The sequence below is a fragment of the Lynx canadensis genome, chromosome B2 (assembly GCF_007474595.2).
Source record: "Lynx canadensis isolate LIC74 chromosome B2, mLynCan4.pri.v2, whole genome shotgun sequence".
Taxonomy (NCBI): Eukaryota; Metazoa; Chordata; class Mammalia; order Carnivora; family Felidae; genus Lynx; species Lynx canadensis.
In genome coordinates, this window is record NC_044307.1 from 66511759 (window position 1) to 66534517 (window position 22759).

General features: G+C 37.6%; 1 protein-coding gene across 3 annotated transcripts in view; it reads left to right on the plus strand.

Annotated features, from left to right (window-relative positions):
* Positions 1-22759, plus strand: part of KCNQ5 (potassium voltage-gated channel subfamily Q member 5) — a 524285-nt gene that overhangs the window by 370999 nt on the left and 130527 nt on the right. For all 3 annotated transcript variants that reach the window (XM_032593201.1, XM_030315841.1, XM_030315843.1), the window contains exon 3: positions 10146-10272. In XM_032593201.1, the coding sequence (XP_032449092.1) occupies positions 10146-10272 (127 nt within the window). The remainder of the gene's footprint in view (positions 1-10145; positions 10273-22759) is intronic.

The following is a 22759-nucleotide window of genomic DNA, read 5'->3' on the forward strand; positions in this document are numbered from 1 at the left end:
AGAACACCTATGAATGAAATAAATGTTGCAGAAGAGTTAGTTATACTAAACTATGCAAACACCGTGAAAGAAGAGGGAAGGGGCCAATTTTCTAAAAATCATGGGACCTCTCATTATCAGAGTAATTTCTTTGGTCCAAGCAAGGGTAGCTATAAGGGCTGAGACATACTCCCAACAAAAGTAAAAAGTTCTAAAAGTTTCCTAAGAATATGCTCAGTCCTGACCTGACTCTCAGCCTCTTGGTAGCACAAAATCCATTTGTCTTAGTCCGCTTGGGCTGTTGTAACAAAATATGTAGACTGGGTGGCTTAAGCAACAAATGTTTATATGTCACAGTTCTAGAAGGTAGAAGTCCAAGATCAAGGTGATGACTGATTTTATTCCCCAATGAGGGCCCTCTTCCTGACTTGCAGACAATTGCCTTCTCACTGTGTCCCCATGTGGTGGGGGCAGGAAAAGTGGGAGAACCTGTAAGCAGCTCTGTCTCTCTTCCTTTTACGGACACTAATCCCATCATGGAGCCCCACCTTCATGACTGACTCTAAACCAAATTACCTCCAAAGGCCCACTTCCAAATACCATCACACTGGGGGAGCAGAGGCTTCAACGTCTGAATTTTGGAGGGAACATTCACTCCACTGCAACTATCCTAACTCTTGTCTTGTCGCAGGTGTTCACCACAACCTTCAAGAGAAATTTCACCAACAGGAAACAATAAGATTTGCTTTATAATCAACTTGGCTGACATGTACCAATTTCATAAGTACAGGAATGTCTTTTTATTGAAATATATTACTTGTTACTTTAAGGAATTTTATTTAAAATTTTATAAGTATTTTAAATTTTTATAAGTAAGAAAAACCCATTGCCTTTACATATTTTCATATTATAAAACCAATAGAATAGGCTAATTTTATTTCTAGTAGCAATGTTAATTTTAAGTTGTTACTTATATTGTTTGGGGGCAAGCTCATAACAGTTCCCAAGAGAAAGAAAAGCCTATAAGATAAGGAGAAATTGACAAATTAGCAATTCAAATCAAATGAAAACTTTGTTTGATTTCATTCATTTTGGAGACTTTCTTGGTGTTCCCATTTTGATCTGATTCAGAGCTTTTAGCTTCAATTCCAACTTTAACAGGTTCATTTGTGATTTTTTTTTTTGGCAAAACCATAACAGAATGAATACCTGGGTTTAGTTCAAGGTACAGCAAACTGTTTTCAGTTTTTCTAGCTTTCAGTTCATGAATCCCTGCTACATACACATGTGGCTGCATGTAGACACGCCCATATATAAATCTCCAATCCATTAAGGTTTAATTTGGTTTGGGATGGGGAACCAAAAAAGTACTCAGTGAGACTGCTTTCTTTTCCCAAAGGGGGGGAAGGAGAGAATGCGCAGAAAGCCCTACCACCAACTTGGGCACCTCAGCAGAGAGCACCACTGTGGCTCTGTAACAAGGACAGAATTCTCCAACCCACGATGTGGCAGGTGGAGTAGAATGCGTAAGCCACCCTTTCCCCTGATGTAGATGTGACTTTAAGAGCACAAAACAGGAACACAGAGGGGTCACTTGGATGACTCCTTCATACCAGGCAGACATTACAACACTTGACAGCAACCAACCTATCCCTAAGTGTCTAAAGTCACTACAAGAGAGCAGATATCATCATGGCATCTCATCTAGCAACTAAGGTGCATAGGACCATTGCTAGGCTGAACTGGGGTGGTGGGGGGGCGGTGAGGGGGAATAAGGAATGTCCTCTGTTCCTCACTCTTGTCCTCTGTTCCTCTGATCTTCTCCCCACCACAAAGGAGGCACTGCCTCCTACCCCTCGCCCATATGCTCTCAACCTGTGACCCCAACACCTGATAAAAACCTGCTCCTGGTCCTTTGGTAGTAACGTGTAAATAAGTCATTTGGGATGAGACATTTTCAAACTACCCCCTTCCCTATGCCCCAACTGAAAATCCTCTGGGATAAATGAATGTTGCATCTAAATATGATTGATGAATTACTTTTCAGAGGGATATTTGCATTTTAATAGGTATGAAAATCTTGAAAGGATAAAGTATTTCTTTTTTTTTTAATTTTTTTTCCACGTTTTTTATTTATTTTTGGGACAGAGAGAGACAGAGCATGAACGGGGTAGGGGCACAGAGAGAGGGAGACACAGAATCAGAAACAGGCTCCAGGCTCTGAGCCATCAGCCCAGAGCCTGATGCGGGGCTCGAACTCACGGACCGCGAGATCGTGACCTGGCTGAAGTCAGACGCTTAACCGACTGCGCCACCCAGGCGCCCCAGGATAGAGTATTTCTAGACAACTTTCAGGAACCAACCAACCCAAAAAGGAAGACCTTAGGAGGCACTGGATTTTCCTGGTGCTCCTGAAATGGATTTGTCTATCAGTGACTTTCAAAACCATCTCAATCGCTGTTTCTGAAGGCAGGCAGCATCGGTGCCCCTTTACATTTTGTTATGGTCTCCCCCTTCCTCCCCTACTGCTAGTGCCATGTCCCCTTTCTCTGCACACCCCCACTCAGTGTCCCCTAAGCAACTTAGTAAAGTTCCGTCATATTCTCACCACTCCCCTCCCTGGATGCAAGCATAATCCTGAAGGTATTGACTCGTCTTCAATTCCAGGTCAAATCAGCCCCGTTGGTAGAAACATTCATTCTCTCAAATTCTCTTCCAATACACTAATAGTTAATGTACCATCCCCCAAAATAAGGAGAAATGTGAAAGGAAGCTAGAGTGACAATGGATGCATGTAATGGCCTCTCGGTGATGGTTAGTAAGCTTGTGTTTAGGGTCTTTTTCTGTTCTAGGAAGAGACGAAAATCCAAAAAATGACTTGCTTTTGTGTATTTATTTCCACATTCTGATTTAAATGTAGAGTGATCTCTAGATCTTACTTTCACTTCCTTGATATGTGTTATACTAGTAGAATTTTCCAAATTACAAAGAATTATAACTGCAACCCTTCTGACTGATGCCTTTCTTTGAAATTTATGACTCAGTTGACGTCACAGATCCTTTCCCTCCAGGGATTATGTGAGGAGGCATGCTGGCCTGCTAGCCCTGTGTTACTTTAAATACACACACAACACACACACACACACACACACACACACACACACACACGAGCCAAAATAGCTAGAAATTGATTATGTTGATATTCTGAATAAAGGCAGTAGTTCCAATTTTGTATGTCTAATTAGCCACAGCTCTTCAAGGATTGGTGGAAATGTCATGGGGTTTATAATGTTGGCATTTCATCTTCACAAAAATGCCATTTGATGGCATAAAACCAGAAAAAACTAATGGTCACATTAGACAGCTTGTAGATTAGACAAAGGTCACTGTGTTTTAATGAACAGTGCTGTTAATTAATGAGAAAACAATTACAACATGAGCTGTTAGGCATTGTGAATTTGTACAAAAACATCAATCTGTACCTAAAACTACTTTGAGTAACTCAAAAATAAAGTAGCTGCAAGAACAGAATTTAAATCTTGAATTACACAACAAAGTCATCTATATTAATGAAATAGCATCACAGTTTTCTGGTGTGAGATATAAAGATTCTTCCTTAATATCTAGAATGGAAAGTTAGTACTAAGTTAGTATTCTCAATAAATATTCTAGATAGAACCTAGGACTAGCTCTACACTGCCCATTAGGTTTCTTAATTTCTATATACATTGTTTTTAGTCTATAAGAATAGGAAAGGTATTCTGTGTTTTATCAAAATTCTGTGAGTAGAAATGAGGAAACACTATAACTTCTTCAAGACAGGTGATAAAAATAATAAACATTGCCTTTTGTTCTATAGAGAACTGTCAAAGCCAAGCTTTTAGAAGCTTCAATAAAGGATAGAACCATTGTTAATAACACCAACTTTACATTATAGCTTTCCTCCAAGGAGGTCAAGTACTCCAATAATGATTCACTAATCTCTTTAGCAACCATTTGAATAAATAGTGGATATTTTATTTCAATTAAAAACAAGCAAGAGAAAATGGACTGATTTATCCTGAGGTATGGCAACAAAGGCACCAGAACCTGTCACATGGCTAGTCCAAAAACTATTAGAAGAACCACCCCTAATTTAAATCATTTCAACTGAGCATAGCAAATGTTTGTATTTTTATGTCATTTGAAAATAAAATAAGAAGACTCCATCCAAAGGATCATTTAGAGAGCATCATTAACTCAAAACACGGTGAGAACAGATCTAGTATCCCAGTCTGAAGAGGAACACATTTCCTTTAGATGGTGGGGGATGGCTTTCTTTTTTTCATTGAAGTTTTTTTTTTTTTTAACAATTGTTGATTCGCATTCAGCTGTAAGAAATAATACAGCTATATCCTACATACACTTCACCAGTTTCCCCAAATGATACAATTTTGGAAAGCTATAATATCACAACCAGGCTAATAATACTGATACAGTCCACAGATCTTATTCACATTTCCCCACATATCCCACATTTCCCACATTGCGCTTAAGGTATTTGTATGTGGGTATGTATGTATTTGTATATGGGTGTTCAGTTCTATACAATTTTATCATACTTGGAGGGTCATGTCAAGACATCAAACAGCTCCATCACCACAAGGATCTGTCAGGTTGCCCTTTAATACCTATAGTCCCATCTCCTTCCCACTCGCATACCTCTACCCCCATCCCTGGCTTCTCAAAACCACTAATCTGCTCTGCATTTCTAAAATGTTTTCATTTCAAAAATATTATATAAATGGAATAACATGGTATGTAACCTTTTGGGATTGCCCTTTTTTCACTCAGCACAATTCCCTAGAGATTCATCCAAATTGTTGTGTATATCAGTAGTTCATTTATCTTTATTGTGGAGTAGAGTCCATGGTGTGGATGTATCAGCCTGTTTAACCATTCACGTGGTGAGGACATCTGGACTGTTTTCAGGTTTTGGTCATTATGAATAAATCCACTGTGAACATTCATGTACAGTTTTTTGTATAAAAAAAAATTTAATTTCTCTGGCATGAATGCCCACGAGTCAATTGCTGAGCCTTTGAGGAACTACATGTTTATTTTTATAAGAAATGATCAACTTGTTTTCTGAAAGGGCTGTACCATTTTACATGGTCACCATCAGTGCATGAGTGATACAGTTTCTCTGAATTCTCCCCAGCATTTTGTGTGGACAAAATTTATTTTATTTTTGCCATTCTGCTAGGTGTGTGATGTTACCTCATGTGGTTTTAATTTGCATTTGTCATATAGCTAATGATGTTGAATATCTTTTCGCATGCTTATTTGCCGTCTCTATATCCTTTTCAGTGAAATGTCTATTCATGTCTTTCACCCATTTTCTAATTGACTTGTTTGGGTTTTTTTACTGTTAAGTTATGAGAGTTTTTATATATCCTAGATACCAGAACTTTATCAGATATGGTTTGTAAATATTTTCTCCCAGTCTGAAGTTTGTCTTTTCATCCTCTTTTGATGAAGTCCAGTTTATCAATTTTTCCTTTTATTTCTTATGTTTTTGGTGTCAAATATTTGCTTAACACAAATTCTAAAAATTTTTTCCTATGTTTTTTACTGAAAATTTTATAGGTTTAACTTTTAAGCCTATGACCTATTTTGAATTGACTTTTTTATAAGATGTGAGTCAGTTAAGCATCCAACTCTTGGTTTTGACTCAGGTCATGATCTCAAGATTGGTGGGTTTGGGCCCAGCATCTTGCTCTGCACTGACAGTATGGAGCCTGCTTGGGATTCTATCTCTCCCCCTCTCTCTGTCCCTCCCCGCCCTCTCTCTCTCACACACACACACTCAAAATAAATAAACATTTTTAATCTATATTTTTGTACCTCTATCCAAACCCATATTTGTCAGGGTATATTTCTAAGTTCTCTATTCTGTTCCATTTTTCTCTGTGTGTCTTATCTTCCACCAATACCACATACTCTTGATTACTGAAACTATATAGTAGGCTTTAATGTCAGATAAAGTAACTCTTTATTCTCCAACATTATTCTCCCTTTTCAGGATTTTGTGACTTTCCATATAAATTTTAGAATAAGCTTGTGTCTACAAAAAACACTTCCTGATATTTTGATATAAATTACATTAACCTATAGATCAACTTATGAAAAGTTAACATCTTTATTATGTTGAATCTTCCAATTCATGAACGTGGTATTTCCATTTATTTAGGTCTTAGAATTCTGATTTCTCTTATCAAAATTTTACAATTTTTAGCATGCATATCCTCCTTTTATTAAGTGCATAGCTAAACATTTTATTTTCTTTGGAGTGGTTTATAAATAATATTGTGCTTTTAATTTTGGTTTCTATCTCCTCATCGTTAGTGTACAGAAATGTGATTACATTTTGTATGTTGATCTTAAGTCTTGAAACCTTACAGGACTCACTAGTTCTAAGCATTATTTTTGAAGATTCCTTGAAATTTTCCCTGAAAACAATCATGTCATCGGCAAATAGAGACAGCTTTATATCTACCTTTCCAGTGTATGCCTTTTATTTCTTTAACTTACCTTACTGCAGTGACTGTATTTCTCAACTATGTTGAATAAAAGTGATGAAACTAATATCTTGCCTTGTTTCTTGATTTTAGGGTAAAGGATTCAGTCTTCCACCATTAGTATGACATTAGCTATAGGTTTTTGTAGATGCTACTTGGTTTATGTAGATGCTACTTATCAAATAATGTAGTAAACCTCTATTCCTAACTTGCTAAGAGTTTTTACCATGAATGGGAAAACTGTATATCCACATGCAGAAGAATGAAATTGGATCCTTTTCTCACTCTATATACAAAAATCAACTCAAAATGAATGAAATACTTAAATGTAAGGCCTGAAACTATAAAACTGCTAGAAGAAAACATAAGCAGCTTCTTGACATAGGTCTGTGCAATGATTTTTTTTTTAATTTTTTTAATGTTTATTTTTCAGAGAGAGAGGGTGTGAGTGGGGAAGGGCAGAGAGAAAGGGAGACACAGAATCGGAAGCAAGCTCCAGGCTCTGAGCTGTCAGCACAGAGCCCGACGCGGGGCTCAAACTCACGGACCGCGAGATCATGACCTGAGCCGAAGTCGGACGCTTAACCGACTGAGCCACCCAAGCGCCCCAATGTTTATTTATTTTTGAGAGAGATGCAGAGACAGAGAGACAGAGAGGCAGAGCTTGAATGGGGGAGGGGCAGTGAGAGACTAATACTGTATCATCTCACTTATATGTTGAATCTAAAAATGTCAGACTCATACAAGCAGAGAGTGGAATAGTGATTACCGAGGACTGAAGAGGTAGGGGGAAAGGGGAGATGTTGGTCAAAGGGTACAAAGTTTCACTTGTGCAAGATGAATACCAGTACACAGCATGTTGACAGATCTATTCCCCACCTGTCAGATTTGGGATGCCCTCCCTTCTCTGACTCAATAGCATTTTGTTCCTTATAATTGCAGTAAAGTGTATATTTCAGGAACCAATAGACGGAATTTGGTCAAAGTGGTTTTCATGCTTTTGTTCCCTATTACATAAGCCCCAGGTCCTTGGGAAAGAACATTTCCCACAGCCTGTAGCTCTGGACCTGAAAGAAATGCCCCATAGTCATCCGCTGAGCTCTCCTCTCCCACTGCTGCTTACTCAAGGATTAGAAATTTTATCCCCTATAGAGAACACTAAGTAATTGCCTAGTAAGGAGAGGAGAATTCTGACCCTAGTGTTACTTACCCCAAGGCAGAAATTGTGACCCTGTGGTAAAGTCCAATTACAACTTCCTCTTGCTTATTTGGAAATGAAGGATTTTTCCCCTAACCTCTTAAAAAAAAAAAAAAAAAAGGCAGCAAGCAATATTCCTGAACAAGGGGCCATGAGTTAAGAACTTGTAGATATAATTTATCCTGCCTCAGTGCAACATAGAAATGGTACAGTGATGGCCTACCTTACTTTAGAACAATGGCCACACATCTATTGGTTTCGTCTGTTGCTATGAAAAAGAAAATTCATGGGGTGCCTGAGTGGCTCAGTAGGTTAAGCGTCTGACTTTGGCTCAGGTCATGATCTCACGGTTCATGAGTTCAAGCCCTACATCAGGCTCTGTGCTGGCAGCTCAGAGCCTGGAGCCTGCTTCAGATTCTGTGTCTCCCTCTCTGTCTTTCCCTCCCCTGTTCATGGCCTGTCTCTCTCTCAAAAATAAATAAACAATAAAAAAAATTGTTAAGAAAAAATTCATTGCATGTTGTGCCTAGTTGCTCAAGCTACATTCAGGACTCTCTTGGGTATCCCTTATTATATGACCTCTCCCCAGTGGCATGCTGGACTTCTTGGCACAAGTAGGAGCTAGAGGCAGGGATTTAAAAAAAGCTGACCTGCCATGAAAACTAGATTGGACTTCATGGGCATCTTAGGCCTCTCAGCATGTTTTCTTTATGTGGAAAGATGTGCTGGATTAAATATAGGTGATCTGGCACTTTGTCCATCTTAGTGAAGGAATAGATTCAACTACCTAGATATATACGCAAAACCAAAATAAAATGAAACCCTCATATCATTAATGAGTGTATGTTAACCATAGTTTTGGTTATCTGTGCATAAAATCATCTTTGGAGATTTATTCTGTAAGTAGTTTTGAGTCACTGTAAGCAGTGATGATATTGGAGATTTATTCTTCATCATGAGAAATATTAGTGGGTCACTTAGTGCAAAATAACAGAAGGATAGAATGATATATCTCTACTAAGCTTTGCAAAAGTGCAACATATTATCACATGCACTAACTAAACAGAGACATTTGCCTGAAACAACAAAAATGCCATTTTTCTAAATTTAGTAACAGTTTTTATCTTGGGACATGGGGTGGGAGATTAGGACCTTTACTCTGTATGCTCTATATGTCTGTGATGTTTGAATGTTTTAATAAAGACTACTTATCACTTTTATAATTAATTAATTATAATAAAAATCAATTAGTAAACATTGTCCTGCATGATAAATGCTAAGTCAGCCCTTGTTTAAAAACAAGAAAGGGAAGGGGCACCTGGGTGAGCCAGTTGAGCGTACAGCTTCAGCTCAGGTCATTAGCTCACAGTTTGTGGGTTCGAGCTCCCAGTCGGGCTCTGTGCTGACAGCTTAGAGCCTGGAGCCTGCTTCGAATTCTGTGTCTCCCTCTCTCTCTGCTCCTCCCCCACTCAAGTTCTGTCTCTGTCTCTCCTTCAAAAATAAATAAAGACATTAAAAATTTTTTTTTTAAAACAAGAAATGGAATTATTTTTTTAGAAAATAAATTTCAATAAACTCAGTGCCTATCCCTCTAAAGGGACAACGCAGTGACTATGATAAGCTTGCTCCAGAGATGCTTTATTCTTAACAAATTCTATTTGGCTTCTCATTCTATGACCCACTACTTAATGAGCCACTTTAGTTGGCCTTTCCCCAGGGCTCATTCACAACTGTTCCTAAATAATGTCAGTCCTTTTGCTGGAGCAGGTGTTATTTTCTGGGCATCTTCACCAAAAGGCAACATAAAAATTAACAAGCTTCAGATCTGGAGGATTCAGGGTCTCATTTCAGGCAAAGAATATATGTGTCACACACACAGTAATGCTTTTGGAACTTTCTGTCTAATAAGAAGATTTTGACATCATAACAAAAGAACTCAGTATACTTCTAAATGTTTATTTCCTTTTCTATAAGAGCAATTCTTAAGGGCTAAGGGATTATATCATTTCTTGCAGCAAAATGAAGGTCTGTTTTTTGTACAAGTGTAAAGCTGTGTTTTCAGGGTCCCCTCTTTCATTTCAAGTATCTCGCATGCTACCAGGTAACTAAGTCAGTTACACTGTATATTCCACACAGGGAAGATCTGTAATTCAGCCTGCCCGTTTAGTATTAAAACCAACTCCTAAATTTGCAGTATTAGGAACTTGCATAGGACTAGCATTCCAAGGTAGAAGTACAGACAATGTGAGGTTCAGATGTGCTCTGGGTTTAGAGGGAATGTTAACGTTAGTGATTAACAACTATATGTTTTATAGCAAATGTCTAAGTGTCCAGAAATGCCCATGGAGCTTCTTGCTCTGGTTTGCTCCATAATGCCTCTCTCTAACATGTCTTATTTCATATCTTAGGAGTTCGTGATGATTGTCGTCTTTGGTTTGGAGTTCATCATTCGAATCTGGTCTGCAGGTTGCTGTTGTCGGTATAGAGGATGGCAAGGAAGACTGAGATTTGCCCGAAAGCCCTTCTGTGTTATAGGTGAATATCAAAGTCCTAGATATGGATTTACAACACTGCATCCTTTTTTTTCTTTATTGCAATATTTAATCAATATTAAAAGATAACATTCATGGAACATTTACTGTGGGTCAGGCACTTTGTGTTTTAAAAGCATTGACTCACTTAATCCTAACCATAACACTATGAGGTAAGTATTTTTATTATCTCCATTTTACAAATGAAGAAACTGAGACAAAGAGAAGTGAAAGAAAGTGGTGGAGTTGGGAGTTTGAGGCAAGTGGTCTGGCTCTAGACTGTTCACTTATATCCAATTAAGTCACAGTGAAATGTATGGTTCTCCAGTATTGTCTTGAATTAGGGAAGCATTGATTTCAGTATGTATAAAGCCCCCTTTTTTCTTTACAATATGAGCAACACCCCTTTTATGCTCTTGACAAACTGGAGTGGATAGCAATGTATTAGTCCTGATAAAGCATCTCAATTAGCATGCCTCAAGGATGATTACAAGTATGGCTTACTTTATGTATGGGCAACTTTAGACCTGATAAAGTGTTTTACCCTGTTAAATTTGAGTTCCCCCACAATGCAGTCCCTGAATAAATACCACTTCTTTTCAGCTCTCTAGCTCCTGTGGTTTCAGAGGGATCCCATCACCTGGGTACCAGCCTGAAATTATACATTTTCATGAAGATGTCATACAGCAGTCTGGACTTAGGATCTGGCAACTCCCAGGAATATATTTAAAAGTACACCATAAGATTGAAAACTTATTCAATTATATCTCAATTTTCAAATTTTAAGTAAATTGCCTACATCACAGCCCTTTATCCCCAAATATTTTGGTGTGGATTTCCTAAGAATAAGGACATTCTTTTACATAACCTTCCATAAATTGAACATTAATACTTTACCTAATCTGCTGATTGTATTCCAGTTGTATCAACTGACCTAATTATGTCCTTTATAGCATGCTTTCCTCTCCCGTGCTGGATCCAGTCTATGATGAAACACTGCACTCAGCTGTCCTGTCTCTCTAGTGTCCTTCCATCTAGAATAGCTCCTCAGCCATTCTTTGTCTTGTAGGACATTGACATTTTTTAAGACTATAGCTTATTTTTTAAAAATAGAATGTTCTTCCTTTGGGGGAAAAAAACCCTAGATATAAAACCTGTTGTTGTTGTTGTTGTTGTTGTTGTTGTTGTTGTTGTTGTATAAAAGCTACATTTGGTTTTCTTACTCTTTTTTCCTTCCCACTTCTTTGGCAGCCATTCAGATCCAAATACTAAAAGTTCTTGGTGAGGCTTACTTACTTCAACTACTTCCCATCTGAGGAAGTAGGTTTTTATTTACGAGCTTGTTTATACTATCTTCTTCATCGACAGCTAGTTTTCCATTTTATTTGAGGTTTCAGGAATTGTTGATTAATCTTCTTAGTCTCCTCCTTTCCCCCTGTTCCCTGCACTAATGGCACAATGGACTTAGGCAGGTCTTGGAAAAAGTATCTGCTCATCCTTGGGCACTGTTAAGAAGAATCCTTTCTTCCAGCCTTGCTGTATAGATGGAGCACTGTCCTGGGGATGGGAGAAAAGGTGGGCTGTCCATATGCTCTTTGCCGCTGAGTTAATTTCAGAGTATGCTTGTTTCAAAAGAGTCACCATTCATTTAACTAAAATTTATGGAAATTCGGTTGTGTGTGAAGCACTGGAATTACAGTAGTGAACCCAGTAAAATGTTAAATGAAACCTATCTTAAAATACCTGGTTTGGCTTTCACTACTGCAGTCTACTTGTCCAGCTGCCTGTCTTCTGCGAGAAATGGCTTTACTCCTTTCTGGAAGCCATTATGCTAAGATATGGAGGAAAGTAGGTAGAAATTACCCAGCCCCCAGGCATATCAGTGAAGGCATTTGATTTTTCTCTCCAGAGACTTTTCTCTTTTTCAATTCTCTGCTCCAGAAACATCATGAAGGACTTTAACTTGGTGTGAAACTATTGCACAAGTACTTTCTGTCCTATAAGGGCCCCAAACAAAACAATTCACAAGGCAGATGGTTGGCCAAGATTCACTCAGCTTCTACAGGATGAGGTCGGTTCATGGATGACTGAAGGAATGTTTCATTCCAGATTTTAAAACCAATTAAAAATTGGCTTTGTTCCAATTCCAGAGGCAATGCCGATGTATTTCTGGCCTGCAAGCTAAAAAGAAAGTCCTTTCCCAGATGCCTGCTGCCTTTTGATAGCTGTTTTCAGCTTTGGATACCTCAGTACATCTTAGTCCTTTAATCTGTCTCTTCCTGTCTCAGATCTTCGTGGTCATGATAGAATATCTTTTAAAAAAAAATATGTGGCTCTAAAACTGATGTCAGGATATCTGTAATCTTAATATCCTAATCACCTTTGGGCTTATTGTGGCCCAGCTGAATTGATGTAATAGTGGAGCATGTTCAAATGTGGATCTTCATATGATGTCAGTAAAATTTAATCTACACAGAGGAACCAAATGTCATCTGCCTGAAGGCAGCAGGCTGTGGCAGGTGACTGTAGAAACCCATTCTAGGCCTGTTTAATAGGTGCATAAAAATGATTGATACCACTGATAAAATGATAAAGTGCAATGTAAAGTGAGCCCTGTAATTCCCTTGTTCAACCTAATTTACCATGGCAAAATGAAAAAAAAAAAGAAAGGAAGAAAGAAATGGGGTCTCTCATCTGTGAAAACTATTCTGAGTTTGCAAATGTAGCTAATATCTCTCAAGGCTCCATGTATTTGTAAGAGTTGATTACCCTGCACACGCTAAATACATGCCCAAATGTTTTCAGCAGTCTTGAGCATTCCAGAAAAGGATACAGAAAAAACTGTGATAGCCTGGCTATGCCATGGGAAATCCTTTCTGTGGGCACATCAATGTTGTTCTTTCCAGTTGGAAACAGACTGAAGCTACTGCAGTGGTCAGCTAGTGGACCTCATATAGTTTTGAGTCTGAGAGATCAACTGATAGTATTTGGAGTGGCTAGAGGCCCCACAGGCTAATTCCCAAAGACTGGAACTTCCCCCTCCTAAACTGCCTATCCCCTCCAGCCCTGCATTCTAGGCAGAATGAAGAGCATTTTAAATTACAAAGTCATCATGTACTTGTGTCTGAACAATATATTTTAAACAAGTATAACCAAAGGGAAGAAAAAGTTTATTCAATTTTTTAAAAATTAAGTGCTTTCTTTCATTACTATATTGATTTATCTCTTCTTGGTTTGGGGAGTTTGCTTTGAAAACTGGTAAAAATGTTATCTTGTATTGCAAAATTCTTCCTTATACCTGTGTGTTCAATTTACATCTCTCCTCTAAGACTCTTTTGAAATAACATGTGTATAGCTGTAGGCAATAATCAGTGCATTACCAATTTGGAGAGTCAAGTATATTTTGGGATAACTACCCCAAGATGCCCTTCACTTATCTAGACTGGCTGCTTTATGAGTTCTCTGCATTCAACCACCAATCAGTGGTCTCAGTATTAAGAATGTGTGAAATACACTCAAAGACTAATTTCATAGTCATTCTTTTTTTTTTCTGCTTTCATTAATGACCTCCCTGAAAATTGCAAATAGTACCAAAGGCTGGTACTTAGATCACAATAATGAGCCTGATGTGTCAGGAAGCCAACAAATTACTTCTAACAGTGGCTTTTTTGGATTCCCTGGTGACTCTTTCTAAAGACATATATAACAGAGCCATATTTCTTGGTCTTGCAGTATGTCTCAGGGAAGCAGAAAATACCAGCCTGTTATTAATCTTGGGTCTGTATTTGATGCTAAATATAAGTTGATTTCTTCTTGCTATTTTAACAGTTTTCCTTCAGCATTAATGTTTCCACAAGGGGACAAAAGAGGCAAACCACAGCACAGATGTTTCCCGCATGAATTGGGCATATACGTTTTTGACATGAGATAACAGTCACTCAGGAAAATGTCAACAAGTGCATTTTTTTTAATGAGAAAAAAATAACCAGTTTTTTCTTTGGCTAAAACCAAATTGAAGCCCTTATTAAAATTAACCACACAGCCAAGGCCACTCTAATATATCTGTGAGTTCATCTTATTAAAAGGCAACATAAGCTGCTAATGTGTTCAAAAGTTTTATCAGAGACTCCCAGAACTGCCACTGGCTTCTAAACTGAAGATTTGAAACATCATTTTCCATTTCTCCTTCCTCCCCATCTTTTGTTCTAAGAGACATGCTCTTGAATTGCATCATTTTCTTTATCTTCCAATCTTTCCTGTCCTTTAGGAGAAATTCTGTTCTCTCAGATTATTTTCTGTCAGTCATTTACTCTTCTGCTACTACTCTTTACTTCTAAGCATTGAAACTCCTTTAGACTCTTTCCATATGATTGGTTGGACCATCTGAGGACAATTAAACCCTGTTGGATTAATTGATCACAGAATACTAAAGTCATTTCAATCCTTCTAGTTGATAAATGATATTTATTGAGACTTGCTGTATGCTAGGTACTGCACTAAGCATTCTATAAATATTATCTTATTTAATTCTACATAGGTATTATAATATTCTATTTCATAAATGAGGATTTATGAGGAACGACTCCCAGAATTCAGGAAAATGCTTTGCTTACTGTTATCAGTTTATTATAAAAGATATATTCAGGAACAGCCAAGTGGACGAGATGCATAGGGTAAGGTACTTGGGGCAAGGGAATGGCTAACACGGAGCTTCCATGACCTCTACAGGCATGCCACCCTCCCAACACCTCGGTGTGTTCACCAATCTGGAAGCTCTCTGAACCCCATGGTTTAGATATTTTCATGGAGCTTTCATTACATAGACATAATTTATTAAACATTGGCTATTGGTCATTAAATTCAATCTCTAGACCCTGTTCCCTTCCCAGATGTCTGGAGGATAAGGCTAAAACTTCCAACTCTCTAATCATGATTTGGTCTTTCTGGTAACCAGGCATCATCTTGAATTTACCTAGGGACACCCCCACCACCACCCCCCCCAAGTACCAGTCATCTAATTAGCATAAAAAGACACTTATCATTCCAGAAATTCCAAGGGTTTTAGGAGTCATGTGCCAGGAATCCAAGACAATGAGTATTTCTCATTGAACCACACTACCCAACTGTAAGAAAATTGCTCTTATTTAAGTTTATTAGTATTTTTACATTAATTTTTAAGTTTATTTATTTATTTTGAAGAGGTTGCAGAGGGAAAGGGAGAGAGAGAATCCATGCAGGCTCCGTGCTGTCAGTGCAGAGCCCAACACAGGGTTCATACCCACAAACCATAGGATCATGGCCTGAGCTGAAATCAAGAGCTTAACCAACTGAGTCACCCAAGTGCCCCTAAAATTAAATATAATTGAAACTTGTCCACTGTCATCAACTTACAGACAAAGAATCTGATACTTTTATGTTCATCATTAGTAATCTAAGATCTTTGAATGAGAAGTCTGGCTTTAGAAAACAACATGAATTGCAGTATTGGCCTTACATATCAGCCTTATTATATCAACTAAATCAGGTTATCTATTGCAGCTTTCTAACCTAAAAGGGAAATGGGTCTCTAAAATAGACTTACTTGCCTTGTATAAAATTGCATATTTTTTTAAGCAATGTTATCATAAAGTTCTCTGGGTATTTCCTAATTGGGGATATCTCCAGAGTAAGTGATCTTACTCCCAGAAATGCCTTCTCATGTTTGTTAAGGTTAGTAGACTACTGAGAGACTTGTCTAAACAGATAGTTGTTGACTTAGTACACAAATTTGAACTTATAAGGTGGCTTGATTAGCTGATATGACTTAACCATATAGAGAATGCCCTTAGTTGGAAATGAATACCTAAAGATTATTTCCCAACTGAGAGCCTTTCCTCTACAGTCAGGAACAAGACAGGGATATCCACTCTCACCATGATTATTTAACATAATACTGGAAGCCTTAGCCTCAGCAATCAGACAACAAAAAAGAAATAAAAGGCATCCAAATCTGCAAGGAGAAAGTCAAATATTCACTATTTGCAGACAACATGATACTCTATGGAGAAAACCCTGAAGACTCCACCAAAAAATTGCTAGAACTAATACATGAACTCAGCAAAGTTGTAGGATGTAAAAATCAACAGCAGAAATCCGTTGCATTTCTATACACCAATAATGAAGCAGCAGAAAAAGAAATCAAGGAATCAAACCCACTTGTAATTGCACCAAAAACAATAAGATAACTAAGAATAAACCTGACCAAAGAGGTAAAAGATATGTACGCTGAAAAATAGAACACTTGTGAAAGAAATTGAAGAGGACACAAAGAAGTGGCAAAACATTCCATGCTGATGCATCGGAAGAACAAACACTGTTAAAATGTTTACACTACCCATAGACATTTAATGCAATCCCTATCAAAATATCACCAGTATTGTGCTCACTTCGGCAGCACATATACTAAAATATCACCAGTATTTTTCACAGATCTAGAACAAAGAATCATAAAATTTGTATGGAACCACAAAAGACCCCGAATAGCCAAAGCAATCATGAAAAAGAAAGCAAAGCCGGAGGCATCACGATTCTGGATTTCAAGCTGTATTACAAGGCTGTGCTGATCAAGACAGTATGGTGCTGGCACAAGAAGAGACACGTAGATCAATGGAACAGAACAGAGAACCCAGAAATGGACCCACAAATATATGGCCAACTAATCTTTGACAAAGCAGGAAAGAATATCCAGCGAAAAAAAAGTCTCTTCAACAAATGGTGTTGGGAAAACTGGACAGCAACATGCAAAAGAATGAAACTGGACCACTTTCTCACACCACACACAAAAGTAAACTCAAAATAGATGAAAGACCTAAATGTGAAACAGGAAGTCATCAAAATTCTAGAGGAGAACACAGGCAGCAATCTCTTTGACTTCGGTGAGAGAAACTTCTTACTCAACATGTCACCAAAGGCAAGGGAAACGTAAGCACACATGAACAATTGGGACTTCATCAAGATAAAAAATTTCTGCACAGTGAAAGAAACATTCAACAAAACTAAAAGGCAGCCTGTGGAGTGAGAGAAGATATCTGCAAATGACATATCTGATAAAGGGTTAGTATCCAAAATCTATAAAGCACTTACCAAACTCAACACCCAGAAAAACAAATAATTCAATTAAGAAATGGGCAGAAGACATAGACACTTTTCCAAAGGCATCCAGATGCTAACAGACATATGAAAAGACGCTCAACATCATACATCATCAGGGAAATACCAATCAAAACCATGATGAGATACCACTTCATACCTGTCAGAATGGCTAAAATTAACAACACAAGAAACAACAGGTGTTGGTGAAGATGCGGAGAAAAGGAAACTCTCTTGCACTATTGGTGGGAATGCAAACTGGTGTGCCACTCTGGAGAACACTATGGAGGTTCCTCAAAAAGGTAAAAATAGAACTACCCTATGATCCAGCAATTACAGTGCTAGGTATTTACCCAAAGGATACAAAAATACAGATTCGAAAGGGTATCTGCACCCCAATGTTTATAGCAGCATTATCAACAATAGCCAAACTATCCAAACTATGGAAAGAGCCCAAATGTCCATCAACTGATGAATGGATAAAGAAGATGTGGTACTTGTATATACATATATATATATGTATATATATATGATGGAATATTACTCAGAAAAAAACTGAAATCTTGCCATTGGCAACAATGTGGATGGAGCTAGAATATATGACACTAAGCAAAATAAGTCAGTCAGAGAAAGACAAATACCATATGATTTCACTTATATGTGGAATTTAAGAAACAAAACAGATAAACATATGGGAAGGGGGGGAAAGAGAGAGAGGAACAAACCATAAGAGACTCTTAACAAAAGAGAACACACTGAGGGTCGATGGAGGGAGGCGGGTGGGGGATGGGCTAGATGGGTGATGGGTATTAAGGAAGGCACTAGTTATGATGATAGTACATAGTACTATCATAGTACTGTATTGTACTGTACTGTATGTACATAGTATTGTACACTGTATCTGTGAAATTCATTCACAGAGCACTTATGTGCCAAACATGATCTTTGGTGCTAAAGACAGAAAGATGACTAAAACATAGTCCCTGACTGTGAAAGTATGGTCTCCTTTGTCCTTAGAAAAGGGCAGAACCAGTAGGAGGGAGACTAATTATGCTGATACAGAGCAAAGGTGATGGAGATAGAAGTTGTCACGGTAAGAAGGATATAGAATATCATGATTGATTATATGAGACAGAGAAGCAAAAGATACCCAAGGTTTTGAGCTCATTCAACAAACATTTATACAACACCTACCATGTCCAAGCATGCTTCTCTATGCTGGGAGGCTATGTTGTGCCAAATGGCCCATGGCCTCCTTGTAGAGTAATATTCCAGTGGATGGAGAAAAATCCTATGCAAACATATTTTTGAAAAACAAGGTAGTATCAACTAGAGATAATTGCAGTGAAAAAAATAAAACAGAGAGATTAGGGGCAGAGAGACTAGGTGGTCCAAGAGAGTCTTTCTAAGGAATGGACACTCAAGTTAACCTGAATATTAAAAAGGAGCCATTCGTGAGATTTAAGCACAGATTTTCCAGGCCAGGGAATAATAACTGCAATATTCTTGTGACCCAACAGCTTATATAAGGAAGAGACATAAGGTCATTATGGCTGGAGTTCAGTGAGCAGTGGGCAAGTAGTAGGAAACGAAAGAGGGACAGTCACACCCTGAAAACCATGTAGGCCATTTGAGGCCATATAATAGTTGCCTGATACAGGACAGCTTCCTGAGATGGGGCCCTAGCAAGCATCCAGTAGCTTGATGACAGGCCTAATGGTGAATATTTGGGTTGAAAAAAAACAAGAAAAAAAAATTTTATCAGGCAGTGAAAAGTATATAAGTCTCAGGGTTTCACAGTCATCTGTAACTGTTCGAACTTGTTATCAGTAATATACAAATTATTATTTATTCAGAATATAAATCTATTCCCTCTGACTTTTCCATGTATCCATACATATCTACCCTTAGAAACATGAAATTTCAAAATTAAAAGAAAATATGTTATCTTCTATGAGCAACTGGAATTAGGAGAATGTGATGGAATGTCTTTTATGTCCCCACTGGTAACTATCACCAATGAGCGGTCCCCAAGGGTCTGCTTCCCAAAGGACTCTGCTGCAGACTCTTAGTTATGATGGTTGCAATGCAGATTTATTTCATTAAAGATTATTTATTTCCTTTGAGACATTGTCCCTTTTTGCCTTGAGATGTTATCTAAAGACTTATGATCAATAAGAAGCATTAAACTATCACTATGGGGTAAATTTTCAAAGTGGTGCTTGAAATTTGCCAGTATGAGTCCCATTAACTTCAGAGGAAGTCCTGCAGTTAAAACCACTGCACGTGGCTTTAAAAATGTTCTACAGTATATCTTCGTGGTGCTGCTTTTTTTTTTTAATAAATAGCACAGAGCAGCTCAGTGCACAGCTGATTGCAGTATTTAAGAACGTGGATAATGTACTGTGCAGTAGGAGGCTTTTAAAATTAGATTTTAAAGCTTTATTCCTATTAAGAGTCACAACAACAATATAAATGCATCTTTAATTCTTCAAAGAGTACCTTTCTATAAAGGAATTTGGAGCTCAATTAGAGTATAGAGCTCATAAAGCAGCACCATGTTCCTCTGAGACATTGTTTATCTCCCTCCATAGATAGAAAAAATTGAGGCTCCGGGAAGTGGGGGTGCTTTGTGCTCGGCCCTTAAGTTAGCAGTGAAGCTAGGAATAGAATGCCAGCCTCCCTATAGCTCACTGCTCTAAAGCACTGCCTCTTGCAAGAGTCAAATTTAATTACAGTATAATCCATTTAATCTACACATGGAAGAATAATGAAGGTGCAGGAAAAAATGAATTCATTAACAGGTTGGTGAGAGACCATGTTATATAGATTAGCTTCTTTTTGGGATCCAAATTTTCAGTATGTTCTAGTTGGTGTCTGATGCTGTGACAGATGATCCTAATTCTACTGACCACAATTAACAAGAGACTAATTGTTTTTTCTTACTTTGAAACATAAGGAAGGGTTCCAGTTGAAAATTCTGCAGAACCATCTTTTTTGTCAGAAATAAAACATAAGGACTGTTGTTAAATAAGAGAGAAAATCGTGCATAATTCCCCTCTGCGCTCCTTCTGGGTTAAAAGAAAGAACTATATTGAGTTAAATGCACAACTTACAGCCTTCCTTGAAACAAAAGATGAGTGAGATTTTGCTTCATTTTTTGCTTTTGTTTATTTCTCCACTAATTCACTGTGTCTGTGTCCATGCTAGTCCATCCATTCTCTATTTCCTATATGCACATTAGAAAAGAGACAATAGTTTTAGAGCTGTATTTAGATAAGAAATCTTCCTTTGAAGAGAAAAATAACAGGAAATTAGGAGTTGTGGTACCTGGTGTTATATGAACAGGAATAAAATTTCATGGTTTAAGTTGTAATCATGCTTATAGACTATCTCATATAATTCATAATAATCTTATTGAAGTGGAAGAGATTATGATCCCTATTTTATATACTTTTTATATACCAAAAAACAGAAACTTAGAATAAGGGCCTTATCAAGGATCATACAGCATATAAGCAAGAGAATAAAAAAAAAAAAAAGGAAGGAAGAGATTTACTCATATCAAATTCTGACTTCTTGCTATGACACCACATTGTCTCTCTACACAACCCGTATGTGGCATAGGAACAAATAAATAAACCATGTGATGAGGTCTGATTCCTACCCCCAAATCTCCCCAAACCCCATGGGAGACATTTACTAATATGAAGTCTAAAAGAAAAGAGATGTTAGTATCATAAAAAGGTGCAGTTCCTTCTGTCAACAGTCATCTTTCTAAGATCTGGCCTTTTTTTCAACTTTTTATTTTGAAATAACTTCATACTTACTTAGAAATTGCAAAAACAGCACATAGAGTTCCCATGTATCCGTACCCTTTACCCAGCTTCCCCCAATGATAATATCTTATATAAGTGTATTACAATTATCAAAACCAGAAAGTTGATGTCGATATAGATTATGAACTAAACTGCAGGCCTATGCTTATTAACCAATAATGCTCTTGAGATCTATCCAAATCATTGGATAGATCATTTCCAAATGATCTAGTTCCAAGTTGTTCATTTCTTTTTCTTGTTGAATGGTATTCCATGATATGGATGTACCACATTTTGTCCATTTTCATGTAAAAGATCATTTGGATTGTTTGTAGATTTTGGCTATTATAAATAAACCTGCTATGAATGTTCATGTAGAAGTTTTTTGTATGAACATAACTTTTAATTTCTCTAGGGTAAAAATCCAGGAGTAGGATTAGAGGGTCATATGGTAAGTGTATGTTTAACTTTATCAGAAACATCCAAACTGTTTTCCAGAGGATGGCCGTTCCTTTTAAAATACAGAAATGCCTAGGCTATTCCATGGCAGTAAATTACATCTATGCTGACTTCAATGACATTTTTTATTTTCATAGAAAATGTATGTTTCTGCTTTGTCTGTTTTTCTATAAAAATTATTTTAATAAGCAGAGTTTCTGAAATTCATATTTAACCATTTGGGTCAAGAAACAAATGAAAATAGGGGCGCCTGGGTGGCGCAGTCGGTTAAGCGTCCGACTTCAGCCAGGTCACGATCTCGCGGTCCGTGAGTTCGAGCCCCGCGTCGGGCTCTGGGCTGATGGCTCAGAGCCTGGAGCCTGTTTCCGATTCTGTGTCTCCCTCTCTCTCTGCCCCTCCCCCGTTCATGCGCTGTCTCTCTCTGTCCCAAAAATAAATAAACGTTGAAAAAAAAAAAATTAAAAAAAAAAAAAAAAGAAACAAATGAAAATAGAGCCTATTAAGGAGGAGTTCTTCATGCTCTGGCAAATGAATATAAATTTGACGTTTACGTAGATGAAGTATTGAGAGAGCAATTAATGTAAAAAGCCAATGCTGTACAAAGTCCTGAAGCACCACTATTTAAATCTAACTTTACGCTGCAGAAAGTCCATATCCAAGTAAACTTTATTGAGACCAATAATAATTATGTTTGCCTGCTAAAGGATGCATATAATCACATGACAGCCTCGAAGGATGACTCCCACAGAATAAAATGTTTAAAATTGCCACCAAGGCCCAATGGTGCTTTATGGTAAGTTGGAGCCCTTATTCATGGTCCTAAGAGGATGTAAAAAGAGGTCATTAGTCCTCCCTGATCCCAAACATTTTGAAAATCCCCTTGTTCTTAAACCTATTCTCTAAGACTCTGCTTTTTCTCCCAAACCCTGCTTAATGTGTCCCAGTAGATCTTACATTATAACTAACAAAAAAGTCAAAAGTTAGTAACAACCCCATGTGGCCAAATTCGTGAATTTCAACTTCATCCTCATTCTGGTCAGAACCAATGTTGGAACAACTAATTACTCATTGGGAAAAAGTTCAGGT